Here is an 18,671-nt window from a genome sequence, read left to right on the forward strand (position 1 = left end):
GAACGTTACAGGTAGCGGTGAGGGCATCGTATCTAGCTGTGACGACAGTGATGAAAAGACGGTGAAGCTCAGCAGTAGTTGGAAAGAACATGGGTCCATTTCCCACAACATGTCTGTGTGAAGTGAGCTTCTCAAGCCTGGTTAGTATAAAAACTAAAACCAGAGAGAGACTGAGAGCTGTTGAGGAAGATCTTTGTCTTTCTTCAATTTCTGCCAGGAAATCAGCTGTTTTCATCCAAACATTCACAGGTTTCACACTAGATGGGTAAAATATACAGATATTAACATTTTGTAGATGCAAATCTTCATATTATAACAGTGAAATCTTTCCCAAATATTATTGCTTCTTTCAGAATAAGAATTATTTTCTGTATTCTGGCTAAAAGAATGCTTGTGGATTAGTTTGTAAAACACTTTGAAATTTTCTACAACTTCTTTAAATTTAACACCACAGTGTTGTGGCCCTGTCCAGGTGTTCAGGTGTATTTTTGAAGTGGACATGTAACGTGCAATTTGAAATAAGAAATGTAAAATGTGATAAAAATAAATTTTTGTGTTTATTTGATTCCTATTCAAGACACTTTGATAAGAATGACTATATATGTAATATAGGCGGCTATAGAGTATCTTTGTTTACATTTTTGGTTGGTGGTGTGCCTCGAGATTTTTTCAATTAAAAAAGTGTACCTTGGCTCAAAAGAGGTTGAAAAACACTGTCCTAGATAGTCATTCACACAGTTTGATCAAAGTCACATAGTATTTTTGATACTTTTTAAATGTCAATTCATCAGTAACTATTGATCACAGACAGTTGGAGTGTGATCAATAGATGATTTTTACAAAAAAAAAAAAAAAAATATATAAAGGTTTTGCCCAACAGTGACAATACGGAACATTTACACAACTGAACCATCTATATTTTAGGAATATAACAACTCATGGCATTTCTTTAAAATACTGTCCCAGATAGTTTGTTGTAGAATTATTACTGGAGTGTTTTTCCCACAAATCATTAGTAACTTAATCCTACATTTCTGCTTCAAAAAATAAAAATAAAAAAATCCCCAAACATTTGAAGCCCTTCATTTCAGTTTTAGGGGGATTGCAGACAGTGAATCATGCTGACTACAGCTGAGCAGACTGCATCAGCCCAGCTGAACGTTTCATGGTTGCAACAGCAGGGAAGGAGCCTTCAGCACAATGCAGCTTTGACCGTAACATGGAGGGTCACCTTAAGTTCACGTGAAAATTGTTATATCTGTATAGATGACAAACTGACCCTCATGCTGAAGGTTATTTCTCACCCCGAGTCGCAGCTCATCTACTACACTGGCAAGCTGTCTTTGTAACTGGAAGCAGATGTTAAGAGCTGCTAGAGGAGAAGTTTCAATTAGGGACCCTGAATGTTTTTGTTAAAATTATATTATCCATTGAAATAAGAAATTAAGAAATAAAGCAAATATATATATCAACACAAAAGCCCTTGTTGGTCACCTTCACTTTTTTATTTGATTAATATAAAAACTGATCTTTTCAGTCAGAGATTCTGTGAAGCAGTGAAGATTTGAGAGTCAGGTCCATGTTGGAGTTATGCAGAAGGGGACAAAGTCTGCAGACTGGTCTTGACGGTTGCTAGGTTAGCCTTCCAGGAGCTCAGGGTGTCGTACAGCTGCTGCCACTGCTGCTTGCCAAAGGTGCGGTGTGTGCTGTGGCTGAGAGAAGGGAGACGGGAAAGCAAGGCCAAGGTCACACTTCATGGCAAAAGCAGGTTCAGCTATGAAAAACATGCAAGACCGTTTCTAGAAAATGTTTACGAAAGGGTCCTGCATGCAAACTTTATGTAGAAAAGAATGGACCATTTCTTCATCCTGTTTCAGTTTTAATATCCAGTTTAAACCAGTGACAAGACAGTCAGTTACCAAAAAGAAGGGAATGCACAAGCACAGCAAAATAGGTGAAGATAACAATGTTGTATGATTATGAAAGTGCATAATGCAGTAGATTACAGACCAGTCAAGTTGTTTCTATTTTAATAACTGAGTTGTGTTTTTACTAAGTAAAACATAAAACTTTAGTAAATCTCTTACTAAATGTTTCTGTAAACCAGGTAATAATCTTATGATGTCCATTCAATTCTTTATGTAAATTGCATTGTGAAGAGGCTTTAGGTAGCAACTGTTGTGAATTGGTGCTACATATTATAAATAAGCTGAACTGGAGTAATCTGAAGGGAAGAATGGGCAAAATGAGATAGACGAACAGGGAAAAACATGAATTAGGAATAAATAGATTAATCGGATTACAAGTAAGTGAGTTTGTGAATTTAGATAATGGATCAGGAAATCCATCATCTAAATGGATGACAGATTCATCCATTTAGATGGAAATGCAAACTTTATTTTCTCCCCTATACCTATCCAGACCAGAAAAAATATACCTAAATCAAATTCCATACTTTTCCAGACTGCCAAGAGTATTACTTGCTCTCTTGGTTATCTGAAACCAAACATCTTTTCCACAAAGCAAACTGCAGCACATTGCCTTTTAAACTCCACATTTTGTTTTTTTCCAGTTATTGCTTAAAACAAATAAGCTTAACTATAGACAACTTAAAAAAATCGTTATTTTCATTAGCTACATATTCATGTTAACTTATGTATGGCACAATATTGAAAGAACTTACCTCACGACAACTTTTCTCTGCGTCTGGTCAATTTTGCAGTAGACCATTTTGGTCCGAACAGCTGAAAAAAAAAAAAAAAGGTGAGGAGAGAACAAGAGCTTCAACAAAAATCTACAGGATCTCAGCCAGACACAAAAGGAATCAACAAGTCCGTGTAGATTAACTGATCAGGATGGAAATATGATTTTTCATTCTGTCAGCTAGAGACATCTTGGGCACATCCAACCGTAGTTTCAACCCAAGTCGTCTACTGTAGATTATTTTCTTGTATCCAACTATCACAGCCTGGTTTATCATTAGTGCATTCCCAACAAACTTTTGTCTTTAATTTTCTCTCTGGTTTATTTGAATCAGTGCTTACAGTGGGCAGAAGAACCGATAAGTTGAGCTAGATAAAGTCTGTGTATTACCACCAAACAGGCACAAGGTTCAGCACAAAATCTTGTTCAAAATTTCCTGAAACATTATTCGTTGAGAAGCAGCAGAAAGGCGATGCGTCTTAACGTCATAGCATGCATTTAGCAGCTTAAAGAGCCCAGCGGTCTTGTCTTTTTCTGTCGGTCCATCATTAAGCGTCATTCGTGCGTCGCACTGTGATTCTGTGTTAAACCTATAAACCTTGCGGAGCGCCTAAACCCCATACATCATCTCCGAACCTGAAGCAGCCCCAAACTTTAGCTCCCCTTTTAGAAAGCTTTTAAAGGTTTAGTGAATAATTTGTCACAGATACTGACGCTATGATTGTTTTTAAAGTACAGTTTGGATGGAGCTCACCCATTAGTGCAGTCAAACTTGACTGATGCTCAGAGCGAGCGGAAACGGGCAGGATGCCAACAGGCTGCAGCTGTGGGCAGCTCTAACAACATCCATGCATTTGGGCGTCAGACAGCAGAAAACACAATGTTTTAAAATGGGGTCATATTGCAAAAAGAGTGGAGACATGCATCTAAGCCACGCTAACTACGTTTAAATAGTCTTGGGTATACATTTCTCTGAACTGCGCCAAGTGTTTGAAGGACACGGATGGACAAGGTTCATTTGAGGTTCATACCGTCAATGACGAAAGCCTCGACGTCATCAGCGCCGATCTGCAGCTCCTGCTGTATGGTGTCGAAGGAGATCTCTTTGAATTCCACCGCCATGCCCATGAACGTCAGCAGGCGCATCTTGGCCATGTTCTGCTCGTGAGAGAGGCCTGAGGACCAAAAAGTGCAGGGATCATTAAGCACAAAACAGTCACAGGCAATTACTCTCCGCTCAGGGAGTTTCCCTGTAATAAAGCTCAGGACGTTTAGGACCAGTCAGGGATTCTACTCATTAACAAAAACATCTCTCTGTGTTGGCTGTTTTGAGAGCCCCATCCTACACACGTTTTAATTGAATTTCATTCATTATGTAGTTGGGGTGGTGGGGGGGGAAGGTAGTGCTGAAACAAACATTCTTGGTCTGCATCAACACAAGCAGACACTCTTAGGGAATAAAATACCCCTAGAAAGTTCAGTATCTTGCCACAAACATGGAAAAAACAAAAACAAAAAAACTTGGAATAAATAATACTCTTATTCACATTAAAATATATAAGTACTTACCAAGAGAATCAATAAAGTCTTTGTTACTCTGGTAGAATTTGACATACGCTGCTAGCTTTGCACTCACAAAGATGGTTAATAGCTGAGAAAACAGACGGGGAGAAAAAACGCCAATGAATAATCAGTCAGATGAACTTATACAAACTAAGGTCATTAAGTTTCTGGACTCATATCGTACACTTAAACCATCAAAGCTCTTGTAAACTGTGAAATCACAAAAGGCACAATTCAGCAAACAATTCCTACTGATAAAGCATGACAAAACACTTTTTCAATAAGATCTAAAAAGGAAAGAAGAGATGTGATCCCTCAAATCTTTAAAAATGCAACTAACAAGGGACATTGGACGAATCCGTCTAATTAAAAATAATCTACATCCTGGTAAATTCCCTGCCTAGATTTGAGTTATGCAAAGAATCTTTCGGCACTTACATCATGGATGAGCTCTCCCTCCAAAAAACGAACAGGTTTCAGGGTGAGCAGGTGGTCAAACAGGAAGGTGTTGGGGTCTTTGAGAGCACGAACAATACATCTGAAAACGATGGGAGCGGGTTGGAAAGAGGGACACCGTTTTCAAACTTCAACAAGCATCAAACCGGTTTTAACAAACGCACCTGTGAGCATCGACGCGCGCTTGTGAGGCGTTGTCCTCTGTGTAACTTCCCAGCAGCTCAACCATCACTTTCGCTGCAGCCTCACTGCAAAGCAGAAAATTGAAAAAGGTTAAAGTCCTTTTAACATACATGCAGTAATTAACACAGACCAGCGATGTGCTAAAACACACCAGCAACCCACTGAGTAATAAAGCATGCACTGCACTGCAACTTTGTTACATTGCAATGTTTCTGAGTGACACAATGTGCCAAATTACAATCCTCACCTCAAAATAAATGTGTGCAATACGTGAAAAGCTAAATCTTCTTGGATGCAGTACTTGGTAGGATTTCATATCAACCTTCCATGCATTCAAATTCCACCACTGCTCTCTAAATACATACTTTTAGCAGCCAAAATGCTAGTCAAAATGAATGTCGGTAATATTGCAGCATCCTGCATTGCTTCAATAAATTAGGACGCATTTGCCAATTTATATTTCTGCATCTGCTGATTTTGAAATAGTCACAATAAACATCAAATACTGCGTACCGTTACCTTTTTTTGCAGTCCACCAATGCTTCGTACACCAGCCTCAGCAGTGTGTGCTTCTTCTCTGTGTTCAGGTTCCAGTCAACAATCCACTTGCGTACCTATTCAGCAACACCGACGCGAATCAAGCCAAAGAAACGCACCTTTAAAACCAACACCGCTTTTAAAGATGGAGAGTGGAGATAGATACCTGATCAAGGTCGGTGGGGATGAAAGAAATGGCGTTACAGGTCGCAGCCACCTTGACGAGGCTGCAGAACACCGTGTACCTGACCGGAGTGTTCTCGTCCATGCCGTGGAACAAGTTGCTCAGCCTGAAAAAGCAACACAACCGTTGACGCGGACCTTTGATCTTTTAATTATCGGAAATCGACATGTTTGACAGGACTCACAGCTGCAGGCGAAGGGAGGGTCGCTCTCCTTCACGGAACTTCACCAGCTTCTCGCACAGACTTTCAATCAGAGCTTCTTGCTTCTCTGGCTCCAGGATTAACAGCAGAGACACGATGCTGTTCATTACGCTCTCAACGTCTACAAAGAGACAGAAAGCAGACGGGGGACTCAAACACCTGAACTTAAGATTTGTTTTTCTCTCCTATTAAAATGAAACCATTTTCACCTTCTTGCTAATAACAAGAGTCAATGTGTGAGACACAGAAGCGTTCTTCCTCACCCACCTTTATCGTCATCCTTCAGGCAGACGTCACAGGCCTCAATGATCTGAGCCAAATCCACATGAAGTCCACCTTCAGCATTCTCCTCTGAGATGTCAGCTCCTTTGGCCTTGATGTAGGACCTCAGTTCTGAAGCCTGAAATGTTACAGTGACATTGTTAATGTCAAGGATGTTTCCGCTGCAGAATATTGAGCTGCTGGTCAGACAAGAGCAAGCTGTATTTTAGTTAAGAATTTAATAAATATCCTGTTTGTCTGTCTATGCTCTGAAATATCAAAGTGCTGGAACCTTTTTACTTCTTAGTCTAGATCAGGAGTGTCCAAACAAAAATAAAAAAAGAAGGTGTTTTCTTTTTTACCTGCTCAACAATAAACTAAGCATGCGATATGTTAATTATAAAGCTTTCTGGGGCAGAAGGTGAGAGAAGTATAAATTGTTCTTTAAGATTTGATTAAAATTTGTCTAATACCAACAATCGGGATGTGATTTGGTGTCACTCTCTCTCTGTCTTTAAATGCTAAATGAATTTAGCCATGTCTCATAGATTAATTAAAAACAGTCTTGGATAAAACAAACAAAAAAAATCTGCTTTTGAATAAAAGTCACTAGATAGATGTCTCATTTACTAGGAAATTAAAGAAAATGCTAATAAAGCCTGGTTATTAAAAGCAAAAACGCTATGCTACCAGTATTTTCTATTGTAATAAGATTTTAAATTGAATGTAATAAATTTGCCCCAATTAAAAACAAAATGTCTTCATCTGCATCGACCACCTGTGTTGGTGGCCCTAATTTGTGTTATTCTTGAGAACTGAACGCTGCACTTTGGACATCTCTACATGTTTTATCATTTGTAAAATTTAAAACATTTCAACTAAGTCAAACGCCAATCATCTGCGCCGATATCCAACCTGTTTGAAAGTTTGATGGCATACATTGCGCATTATGTAAAATCACGCAGTGTTAGAAAAAGCCCTGCTAAAGCATTGAAACTATAGCTTAATCTCCACCACAAAAAAATATAGTTTGAATTTAGTGGCACAAGCTAAAGGGAAATCGAATGAATAATGTTAATGCTTTGTTTAATTCATTTATTTATTTTTGCAACTTTGTTTATGTCGACATATATGTAGGTGGGTAGCATTTGCTAGCCAAGCGTTACTTTTGACTGCAAATATTTTGATCTAGAATAATCTAAGAGCAACATATGTAAACGAAATCCCATGTTGCTAATCCAAATTTTAAACAATTAGTCTTATTTATGAATTTGCTAACATACACATCTTTACAATCAGTCAGTTGCTAAGTACCGAGTTAGCATTGCAGGTAGCTAGCACATGCTAACTTATTTAAATGCGTAGCTTTAATTCTACTCTTAAACTAGAAAACACAATTTTAATATCCTTAGAAAACGTAGGTCACACCTGGTCTTCTTCTGTTATGTCGATAAAAGCTGGGACGCTCATTTTGGTGATACGGTGAGCCTAGATGATGAAATCCACGCTCTCACCAACTCCGAGATCAGAGCGGAAAAGAAAGTCCAGCATCACCGGGTAGACTGATGCTCATCCGGGTCATTTTCTTAAAGCGGCAGCAGCCGGCTAAACTCGTTCAGGTAGCGAGTGCGTCTGTATTCATTCACCGTTTTGTCTCCGTCGTTCTGGAGTCTGGGAAATAGCGACACTTCAACTTTACTTATGCTACAAATAAGTCGAACTTTAACCTGATTAAATAACACTAGTGTATGTGAAAAAGTGTTGAGTAAAAATAAATCAATAAAAAGACCATTGCTCTATCCTGGAAAGTTTATTTCATTGTATTAATTTTGTGAAATAAGCATTGAGTTCATTAGTAGCAGTGGTCTGCAACCATTGCAGACCAAAGAGCCATTTTGCCCCTATTCGAGCTGAGTGAAGAGAGTTGCTGTACTCATTACTGATGTGTAAAAGGAAAAAGAATATCATAGAAGAAGCCATTATTCTAAAAGCAACATAAAACCCAAGATTACAGATGCATTAAAGGACAATGACATTAATTTTTGGAGACATATCGTATACCTGAAATGTTTGACCATAAAGATTGCTATCTTTGGGGGAAAAAAGGTGAAGTTTGCAAACTGGAAATCGCCAAGATGCAGGTAAGTCAGCATCTTGCTGCATGGCGTTTCGATGCATGAGGGACCAATGCACTTGATCCCAGGAAATAAATTTATCTTATAGTTTATAACAGAAAGGTCAATATTTTGGGCCAAAACTCACCTGTACTAATGTATAATTTCATCCATATTGACAAAAACCCTTGCTCCATTTGAGAAAAGTAACTCAAAGTGTGAACTGTGACCAGTGTGTTTCACTGTGTGTTTCACATGGTGTTTTTATGCTGCTGCTTAGTGCTTGTTTTTGTTCAAAACATACCTTCTAACATTTTGGCCCAAGATTTCACTTTGGTTTAATAAGTCTATGACACATTCACACAGTGTTGAAGAAATGCATTTTCCTACAATCCTTAGTTCAGACATTGTACTACTTACTTTTTGATTCACTATAGTTGATTGTATATGTGAACACAATTAGACAGAATGTGGAAACTGAGGGACTTCAGCAAATTAGTACATCAAGGGTGTGCTGACGTATGAAAGCATGTTATTGCGGATTTTAAAAAATATATATATTTTTTTTCCCTCAACAGATTTATTTGTTGTTGTTTGAAATGCATACAATATTCTAAAGGTGGGGTAAAACGTTAACAGTGTCGTGGACCATCTATGAATTATTCAATGATACAAATGTATGAGGTTTTTAAGTTACCTCCTGGACAATGAATGCCAGATGCACAAATGTCTGATTTTCAATTTTTTTTAATAATCACAATTAGTCATAGCTTCAGAATACCAGATACTTTGAGCTATGATACTGAAAAACTAAGTGCCCACTATAAAGGTGAGAATTAGGCTCCCTTAACTCAGCATATGGCTAAATGTGTGTGAAAATTCCCTTTTACTCTTTATCACTTGAAAAAAAAAAAAACCTCAAACTTTCTTAATCTTTTTTCAGTTTTTATTCTTCTTTCACGTAAATGTCTCCTCTTTGAAAGATCAACGTTAAATGTTATGGATTCAAGTAAAGAGCGATTCTGTGTTGAGGTTATCATATTATGCTCTAGTTCATTTTTGCAGACTAACACAGAAACTTTGACCCAGAGACGGCCAACGTGGACATACTGTCAGTGTCAGAGGGCACGTCTCCCCCACCACATACCCGCTATGTGAACATGTGCTGGGCCCCTGCACCAAAGGGGATCCTGTGTATTGTTGCGATGGCAGGTCACTCTGGTGATTAAGGTGAGCAGGGCAAGTGAAGCAAGAGGTCATCTTAAAACTATGGAGTCGGGTTACTGATGTTTGGGTGGCGAGGAGGCTCATCCCAGGGTAAGGATACTGCGGGGTGTTTTTCATTTCCCTGCCTCGCTGCTCATAGTTCATCTGTCAGGAAAATATATGTATTTTGGGGATTCATGGGCTATGGAGACACCTCATGCCACGTCATAATTCCTTGAAAGTCCTCTTGTCACATATTTCTTTTAGCAGTTACAGAAAGGGAACTTAACTCTGCAGCATTCATCAGATCATCCACTGCCTGAAAATAGTGTGCTGAGGGGAAATGGCTGATTGAGTGTTTCACCACAGAGCTCATTTGATGCGTCATTGTGTTGGGAAGGAAGGCGCCTGGTACCAAATCCTACCTTCACTCTCTCCCCGCCCTTGTACGCTGTCATGTCAAAGAATTTATGGGTGTTTCTCCACAAGAGTGCTTGTGTAAATCTAAGGCTTCTATTATCTGATTAACAGCTGTTGTCAAGTGTCTGGTGTTTTTCAAGTCCCGAATAAGAGTTTCGCAGGCTTTGAAGCACCAGGTGCCTGTGAAACATTGTTTGTTGTTTATTGAAATAAGTCTTCAAAAAGTCACATAGCGTTGCGGCACACTGAACTCTTTGTGTTGAGTGTGCAAAGTATGCTTAAAAAAACAGAAATGTAATTATCTGATAAAAACTTATGATAGGGTTGGATGTGATTGTTTTTATTCTGTTTTATTAGGCACATTATATCTTTTTGAATTTTCCTTTTTATCTAGGCTCAAGATTTTCAAACTGCTGTACAAGAAATACTGAGATTACATGCAGTGCCATCAGTAACACCAACAGAAAATTTAGCTGATAACTGTTTACAAGGTTAAAATAAAGCAAATTAGCTGTAGAAGGTAGCATAAAAGCCCCGAACACCCATAAAGAGTATCATATTTTCCACACTATAAGGCGGACCGGATTATAAGGCGCACCTTCAATGAATGGCCTATTTTAAAACTTTTTTCATATATAAGGCACACCGCATTATAAGGCGCATAGAATAGAAGCTGGAGTTACGTTATGCATCCACTAGATGGAGCTGCACTAACGGGAATGTTAACAAAACAGTACGACTCCGGTCGGCGAGGAGAGCCTTCCGCGACTGGGCCGGGGCGTGGCCGGACGATGGTCACCCTTCTCTGTTCGCACACAGCATGTTCATGGAGAAGGTGGTGCTAAATGACCTGCAGACGACCTGATTATAGACGGTAGGTAGGTAGATAGGTCAGTCCAACTTTATTAATAGATTACAAACCAGCGTTCTGACAACTATCCCATTATGCACCGCGCGCTTCTTCTTCTAAGGGAGAAAATGAAGTCGGCTGCTGCTTACTGTAGTTGCTAGACCTGTTGTGGCTCAATATTGGTCCATATATAAGGCGCACCGGATTATAAGGGGCACTGTCGGCTTTTGAGGAAATTGAATGTTTTTAGGTGCGCCTTATAGTGCGGAAAATACGGTAGTTCAAGCATGTCAACTCATTTCTAACAATATAAACTGTGTCTTGAAAATACATACAACCTAACAGAAAAAGCTAATATGTCAACAGTTAGCTGCACTGGAAAATGTTTTGAGGATCCCCTCCAGTGGAAACTGATGCAAAATGACAGCGAACTAGAACGTGCTGATAGTTTCTTATGGTTAGAATTTGGGAATATTATCAACCCCAACTTTTTCAGGTTTTAAGCTCAAATGCTATTGTCAGTTAATTACTATTAATAAGACAAGCTAGCCGTAATTTAGAGTGATGCCAAAACTCATGTGTTCCCTCAGATTTGCCTCAATGTTTGGTTAGCATCACACTTAAATTATTGGATCATTAAAACAAATTTAATATTAGACAAATAGAGCCCGAGAAAATGTGAAATGCATTTTTCAAATCTTGCTTTCATTCATTAAAACGATGAAAATAGAAAGAACAATTTGTACTTTCCAAAAGAATGTCTTGATGATCTCAACAACAACTCTTAGAAAAATGTACTGCAGACTGATGAAATTGAGTGGAACTGTTTAAAAGATGAGCATTCTGTTCCATCCCCATTTCAGAAAAATAACTTCATACATGGTGGTGGTATGATCGTCTGTGGCTGGTTAGCAACGTCAATATTTGAACAACAATATTTGCTATTGAAGGAATCATGAATTTTGCTCTCCACCAGAAATCCTTCAAGAGCAAAAAAGGCTCTTGGATTGTGCAGCAAGACAACAATCTAAAAAAGGCCAGCAAGTCCACTTCTAGTTGTTATTTCTCACTTAGTAACTGCATTTATGATTTGAAAGCAACATTTCACATATACTCAGTTTATTTGCTGCTTGTCTTTTGGTGATCTGACATATGTAACTGTAAAAAAGAAAAAACAAAAAAACAAAGAAATTAAAATGTGGGCAAAACCTTTTTCTCACAGCACTGCATGTCTCTGCATTTTATGTGCTAAAACTGCTTTGCAAAGGGACGTTTCAGTGGAAAAGAAAAAAAAATAGAAATAGCCCAACTCCAGCTGTAGCACCATTAAAAAACATGACACGTTGGTAATTAGAAAATTTAGCAATTAGTGAAGTGGGTTTTTTTTAATATATAAAATCTTGGCACATCACTGTTCTGGTTACATTGAGACAACAAAAATATTGACATATCTTTCTAGATATAACTCATATCATCCAAGCAGAAGAATTTAATGTTTCTAATTTATGATCTAACCTCTTTTTTTCTCTGGGATTCAGCATTCTGAGAACCAGAATACTTTATATTTTCTTCTCATTGTAAAAACTACGGCTCTAGTAAAACATATTAGATGCTCAATATATATTTACACATGTACTGTAATAACCAACAGCTATCGTTCCCTTACATATTTTCTGGTGTGAACATTCCAGATATCAATGTTTTGGTCAGTTTGGCTTCATTGACTCATCTCTGCTTGATGGGAATGAGCACATGCTCTTCCTCAAATGCTGGCAAACCGCCCGATCAGCCTCCTCAAAGATAAATGACAGTGTGTTAGGAGCTGCTTGAACCCAGGTGTTGGGCTGTCTCCCTGCCACTGAGCCAAGTGGTGAGTACTCATGTAAACTAGTCTCGCGGTCGTCATCCAGCGTGGCTGCCTACCCTTCCTCCGACTAATTGTCTGGTTCCCACAGTTCTGGCTGCCTTCACAATCTCTGAAAAATCCCCTCGCTCCAGCTCATCTATCAGTCGGTGACCTTGTCAGGGTGCAATGCATGAGTAACTTCCCCATTTCTCTAGGTGCAGCAAATTACTTGTTAATTACTTATAAGCTAACCCCCTTTAACACCCCTCAGCCCCCTCCCCATCCCCCAACATGTACTCTAATTAACAAATAAACAAATAAAGCCAGCAGAGATGTGTCCAGAACCTTCCACTTCCCATGGAGACACTTCTAATGGACTATCATGGTCAACATCTACAAAGAAATACATTCATTTTGAACTTATCATTTGCTTTTTTAGCAATTAGAAAATGATAAATTGTTGAAAAACCAAGCTGTCTAAAGATATGTTTTCCAAGTTTGGTTGCCTAAATCTAAGCTTTGGAACATGAGATGATTTGTGATAATTTATGGTATTCCACTTAAAGGTGCATAAATCATTATTTATTGTTAGTAAGCACTGTTTTTCTGCCCCCTACTGGCAAGATATTTGTTCATACCATTTTAATAATTCAAAAACTCATTCCAGATGCAATCAGTTAAAGTTCCCTGTCCAACGGGGCAGCACTGTGCTTGTCTAAGCACATCATTTATCCCACTGCGCATCTATGGACTATTCTAACAGCTCTTTGGTTCCTGCGGTGACCTTCCACACCAAGAGATCAATCATACGGCGCAGTTCAAGTCAGATGTCTGACTTGGAGAAGTTATTAAATGATTAAATGATTAGGTGATTGTTATCAGCACATCTGAATCAATTATCAAAATTCCAAAGCAAGGTCGCCCAAATTAGCTTTATTCATCATCAAATTAGGACAAGTTTATTGCATCGAGCTCTTTGAACAATCCACCATCTCTGGGGCAGAAATTAATCTGGAAGATATAGTTCACTGCTCAGATGTAACATCAAACCGGGACAAGATGAGAAAAATCTATAGTTTAATATCTAAAACTGTGCAGAGATTCGTTAAAATGCTGTTTTAGATTTCTGAAACCTTCTTTGTATTATGACATACTCTCACAAAAGAGCTTGCTCAGTGTCTTATCTAAGTTTAAGGCACCTTAGATTGTGATCACCAGAAAGAATCCAATATATTTATCGGTTAAATCCGGATTGAAATATTCAGTGGTTTGAAAACAGATTTGTTTGTAAATAATATTATAAAGTAAATGTGATAGTAATAGCTGTTAGCTGCATAGCTTTTACTTGCTCATCCTGAGCTTGAGAATGTAAAGCTTTGGTTGTTAAACTTTAACAATTTTTTTTAGACAGCTTCATTTCAAGAAAACATCCCCAAAACATTCTGGAATCAGTACATAACAATAAGACCAGGCTTGTTGCATAAAACTATTTTGCAATCCAGAACGTCTATGTTTACAATTTACTTAAGACTGAAATGTGTCACTGCATTAGTCCTGAGAGTGACGGCTGGTAAAGCAACACTTTCCTTTAAATCAGGGGTGAACAAAGTCGGTCCTTGAGGGCCGGCATCCTGCATGTTTTGGTTCTCTCCCTGGTTTGACACACCTGGTTCAAATGATGGCTCATTAGAGGCCTAAGAAGAACATTGACATACTGAACAGGTTGTTACTACCACCAGGGAGAAAACTAAAACATGCAGGATGCCGGCCCTCGAGGACCGACTTTGGGCACCCCTGCCTTAAATGTAGCGTCAGACGTTATGGTTACATTCTGTGCTGATTGTGGTGATTTTTATATTTTCCCAACACTGCGCACGTACCTCAGAGTCATACCGGTAACTTTTGCTCGCCTAGCCTCAAAATGAGGCTCAAGGGTATGACAACAGATATTAACCACTAGAGATATCTGAAATGTTTTCTGATGACTGTTTACGCCCCGGCCACAGCTGTCAGGGCGTGACGGTGAGGAAGAGGCTGTGGTTTACTGTAAAGAACTGATAAGGGCCGGCCTTGATCCTGACATAAAGCCACCTGCTGGGATGAGAAAAAGATTATTCAGCAACAACCAAATATGTTACGTGACGCATAGTAAACGAACCACTCCCAAGAATGCAGTTTTTTGTCTTCAACGTATTTGGTCGACGCAAATTTGATGATGACAGTGTGTCATGCACCTCCGATAATAGTGAAAACAAGTCTTTACTTAAGCATTCCAATTTAGTAATCACTGCTCAGAAATAATACAGCTCTGACTCACGGCATCTGAATTTGGACATCCACTGGAAGAGAAGAGGACTTTGTCCTTAAAAATCACACATTCTAGGCCTGTTTAAAATTTGCAGTCGATACGCATGTATTAATTCTTAACCGACCTATTTAGTGAAGTAATCACCAAATAACTGGTCATCTTGTTTATGAATCAATTTATATATCGAACAAAAGGGCTTTCAAAGAACCTGTCTTCCATGTTTAAACAAAACACACGGTTTTACGCCATAAATGTTGTCCAAAGATTTTTGTCCAAATAATTTTCTGTCTTTTACCAGTCAGGGTAAGTTTAGTCTTTAAATGTCCAAAACACTTGGTGATGACCTCTTGGTGATGACCTTAACCTTTCGTTGGACATCCTGTTTGTGACAGTTCCAGTTAGGAATAGCTACAAGAGGTGTTGCAACGAACGTAGCCGTCACTGTTACAGTAAGTTATTGCACACATATCGTCCTAGCAACTTGTTGTTATTTGCTGCTGAGGAAAGAAGGACTGTGAGGCAATTAACAACTTAAACTGAACTGGAAGGAGTCTTATGGTGACAAGTTTGGCTACTTTAGGTACCTATTTAGTGCTTTGGAAAATGTTCCATTTAAATTCACTCCAAATAAGAAGAGCTGCAACATGAAGCAATAAAACTATTAGAAAATATGAGACAAAGAGGAACTTAACGTGTCATTTTTGAGACTCTAGTCTGAATCAGTAGCACTGCTTGGCAGAAGAAAAAAAAGTTTGTTTATTGATGAATAAACAGATTCACAAATTGACAGATAAAACTTGGATTTCTGCTTTGAGCAGGAGTTAAAAAGTTTGACACGTTGATAATTGTTTTCATGTTTTCAGTAGATTTTGCGATTGAAGTTTACACGAGATGTAAACAACTGCACTGGTGTGTTGTGAGTGATGGGTTCCACAGCAAGGTGCTTGTCAAAAGGGATTTTTTAGAACGATTAATTATACATTTAAGTTATAGTCTCCAAGTGCTCCTTTTCGTGTTTAGACTAAAGGTGCTGACGATGTGTATTCAGTGACAGCTGTAAAGAAAATTTACTGACATGTAAAATAAGGAAATTGACTATGGAAGAAAAGTTTCTTTTTTTTTTTAAACAATAACACAGAAACTTAATGGAGAAATTGCAAGACGAGCAGGACAAGGAGCACAACAAAAACAATGAGAAACCAACAAAGAACTATGAAAATCAGTGAGCTAGTAAAAAGAGATAAGAGTGAAGATTGATTCTGGATTCAGGTGAGCTACTCAGGGAAATGTGGAACAGCTGAGGCAAAGAACAAACAGGGATGGACACAAATTGACACATATGGAGAGGAACTACAGAACAAAATGAAATTAGGGGAAAAACTAACACTCACATAAGAGCATATAGTCAAAATACAAGGACACAAAGGAAAACCCAAACACCTGAGACTTTTTTGAGTTTGCCCCCACAGATGTTTTCAGTTAACAAAAGATAAAATAAAATAGATCTCCACAGAAACTACAGTCAACCTGGCTCAATGTGGAAAATCCCCCCTTTGGTAAATGATGAAAAATGTATGACTAACTACTCTTTTTCTTGTACAGTTTCACAACTATGGCCCAATTACTTTTACCAGTAAAACAAATTGATTATTTAAATAGAGCACATCTGACAACATGAAGTGGACTGAACGAGCTCAAAAAGCAACACCTTATGCCCTGCTTGACTTTGGGATACAGCTGCAATGACAGCAACTGTAAACAAAAAGAGAAAACATGGAGCAGTGGTGAATCTTCCCCGGACTGGCCAACCAACCATAATTATTTCAAAAGTGAACTGACACAAGAACCCAGAACAACATCTCAAGCATAGCAGACCTCAATGATCTCTGTTAAGGTTTGTGTACGTGATCCAATGTTAAGAAAAGCATTGAGTAAATATGGCATCCATAGGTCCGGACTGATTGGACCACAAATTCTGCTCTCTGTCAACAAAAATCTTAAAGGTAGCTTTCATCTCAGGAGTGGAAAAGCCAGTTATTATGATTAGAGGGGGATTTATTTATTTATTTAGACGAGGTTAGGGTATAGTGTGGATAGTATTTTGTTAGTAAATGAAATGCGCTTATAGCCGAAGGAAAACAGAAAAGTTCTTCCCAACGTGTCTGTTCAGTCTTATCCATTTCACAGAGATTAAGGCAGATAGAAGGAAATGATGAAACATTTCAACACCATGTTTTTGGGTTTGTTATCAACTTGTTTCCATGCCCACAAAGAGAAGTGAAGGTCTGAGCTTTTATTTATGCTACTCTCAGCACATTCAAATACCACCTGTTGCTCTATTGTAGCACTCTCCTGCACTACAAGTTGTTAGTTGTATTATGTTTTTTTTAAATTGTAAGTTAATCCTGCTTTTTTTATTCAGTAAACAGTAAAAAAAAAAAAAGAAGAAAAGAAGCAGTAAACAGCCTCTCTTCAAATGCAGTAGCATGGATTCAGATGTTTATTGAAATGGAAAAAAAAAAAGTAATTCCCCTCTTTTGCCTCTTCCCGATCCCATTTCTATATAGTTTATTATGCTTCTTCTTGGCGGAGCCATAACCTTCTCAGATTTCTTCTTACTCATTGTGCTGAAAGGCTTGTCTATTTCTTGTTAAGGGTCGGAGGCGGCGTTGACCGTTTCCCTTTTTCCTCCACTGAGTTGTTGTTTTAAACCCTGAGTTAACCAGAGATTGATCTGAAGAATGGATGTATTTGGGGACTGCCATTCGTCATATGGCCTGAAAGGGTCGTTTTCTCCCCCGGCCCTGTCACCTTTGATGAATCCTCGCTAAAGACTCCTCTGCTTAAGGCACGGCCTGCCTGCATTTGCGTTGGCTGAGGCCTCTCGCATTTTGTCTCTCCCTCCGAGTTTTGGCAACACACTTTGAACTGTGCCACAACCTTTAGTCCATACAGTAAATTACTTTACTTTGTGTTTGTTTGTGATGAGTGGACCACAGAGGGCTTTTTTATAATTGTTCTGGGAGAAATTCATTTTCTTTGTAGCTATTTCCAAACCCGCTACGTGAAAACGTTCTCCTTGGGGATGACAGTTTTGCCTTTTGCACTTGTTTATTTCTGGAAAGAAGAACAAAAAAAAAGTCATGGATCACTTATTTTTCCATGTGGTCACAAAACCACACAGAAGGAGAATTTTTAAGCTCAAGCTAAACTAATACAGTTTTACAAAAATAAGAAATACTAAAACATTAAAATGGTGAGACAAAAAAAAAGTTTAATAAATTTACAAATATGGCAGATTTGGCATTGGCTATACGCAAAAAAATATTGAAGGTTTCACGCTTAAATTTTGCAATCATGACTAAAAACTGTCTGTGAAGCCAAGTCAGCAGTTTGTCTGCTGATTTCATCACTTTAAAAGTGACTTCTCTTCCCAGCCCCTCTGTTTTCCCCTCTTCCCTCACACAGCAGTTGTTTTAAAGTTGATGCCGGGTCAGTGATGTTCACTGGAACCCTAAGCCATGTTCCAGATGGTGATGACAGACACTGGTTAATACTGTTCACCTCTTTAGCACCAAACTCTAGAGTCTCCTGCCTCAAATCTGATGGGCTTTTTAGTAGTTTGAACTCAGTCGAGCATGAAATGAATTAAATGTCCATTTTTATTAGGTTTAAACAAAATCTTGTGTGACTTGGAAGAAAAAGCTTGAACACTGAACTTCGAAAACACATCATTTTTATGAAGTTCTTAACACCTTTTATTTATTTGAGATTGTATGATGTGTTAAAATGGGATGAAATTGACTTTCTGATGCTAGAACAAATGTCATGCTTTACG

At 38.4% G+C, this 18,671-nt stretch overlaps 1 protein-coding gene across 1 annotated transcript; it reads right to left on the reverse strand.

Moving 5' to 3' along the window:
• Positions 1–1,483: 1,483 nt before the first annotated feature.
• Positions 1,484–7,675, reverse strand: eif3m (eukaryotic translation initiation factor 3, subunit M). The gene is made up of 11 exons (XM_014997860.2): positions 7,518–7,675; positions 6,096–6,228; positions 5,811–5,949; positions 5,609–5,732; positions 5,425–5,519; positions 4,887–4,970; positions 4,705–4,804; positions 4,273–4,354; positions 3,735–3,878; positions 2,684–2,744; positions 1,484–1,712 (listed from the first exon to the last, which is right to left on the reverse strand). The coding sequence occupies exons 1-11, from the start codon at positions 7,557–7,559 to the stop codon at positions 1,589–1,591; spliced, it is 1,128 nt and encodes a 375-aa protein (XP_014853346.1). The 5' UTR covers positions 7,560–7,675; the 3' UTR covers positions 1,484–1,588.
• Between the last annotated feature and the right edge of the window lie 10,996 nt (positions 7,676–18,671).

This window comes from Poecilia mexicana, unplaced genomic scaffold, assembly GCF_051168715.1.
Source record: "Poecilia mexicana isolate PSO_F unplaced genomic scaffold, ASM5116871v1 scaffold_3, whole genome shotgun sequence".
Lineage (NCBI taxonomy): Eukaryota > Metazoa > Chordata > Actinopteri > Cyprinodontiformes > Poeciliidae > Poecilia > Poecilia mexicana.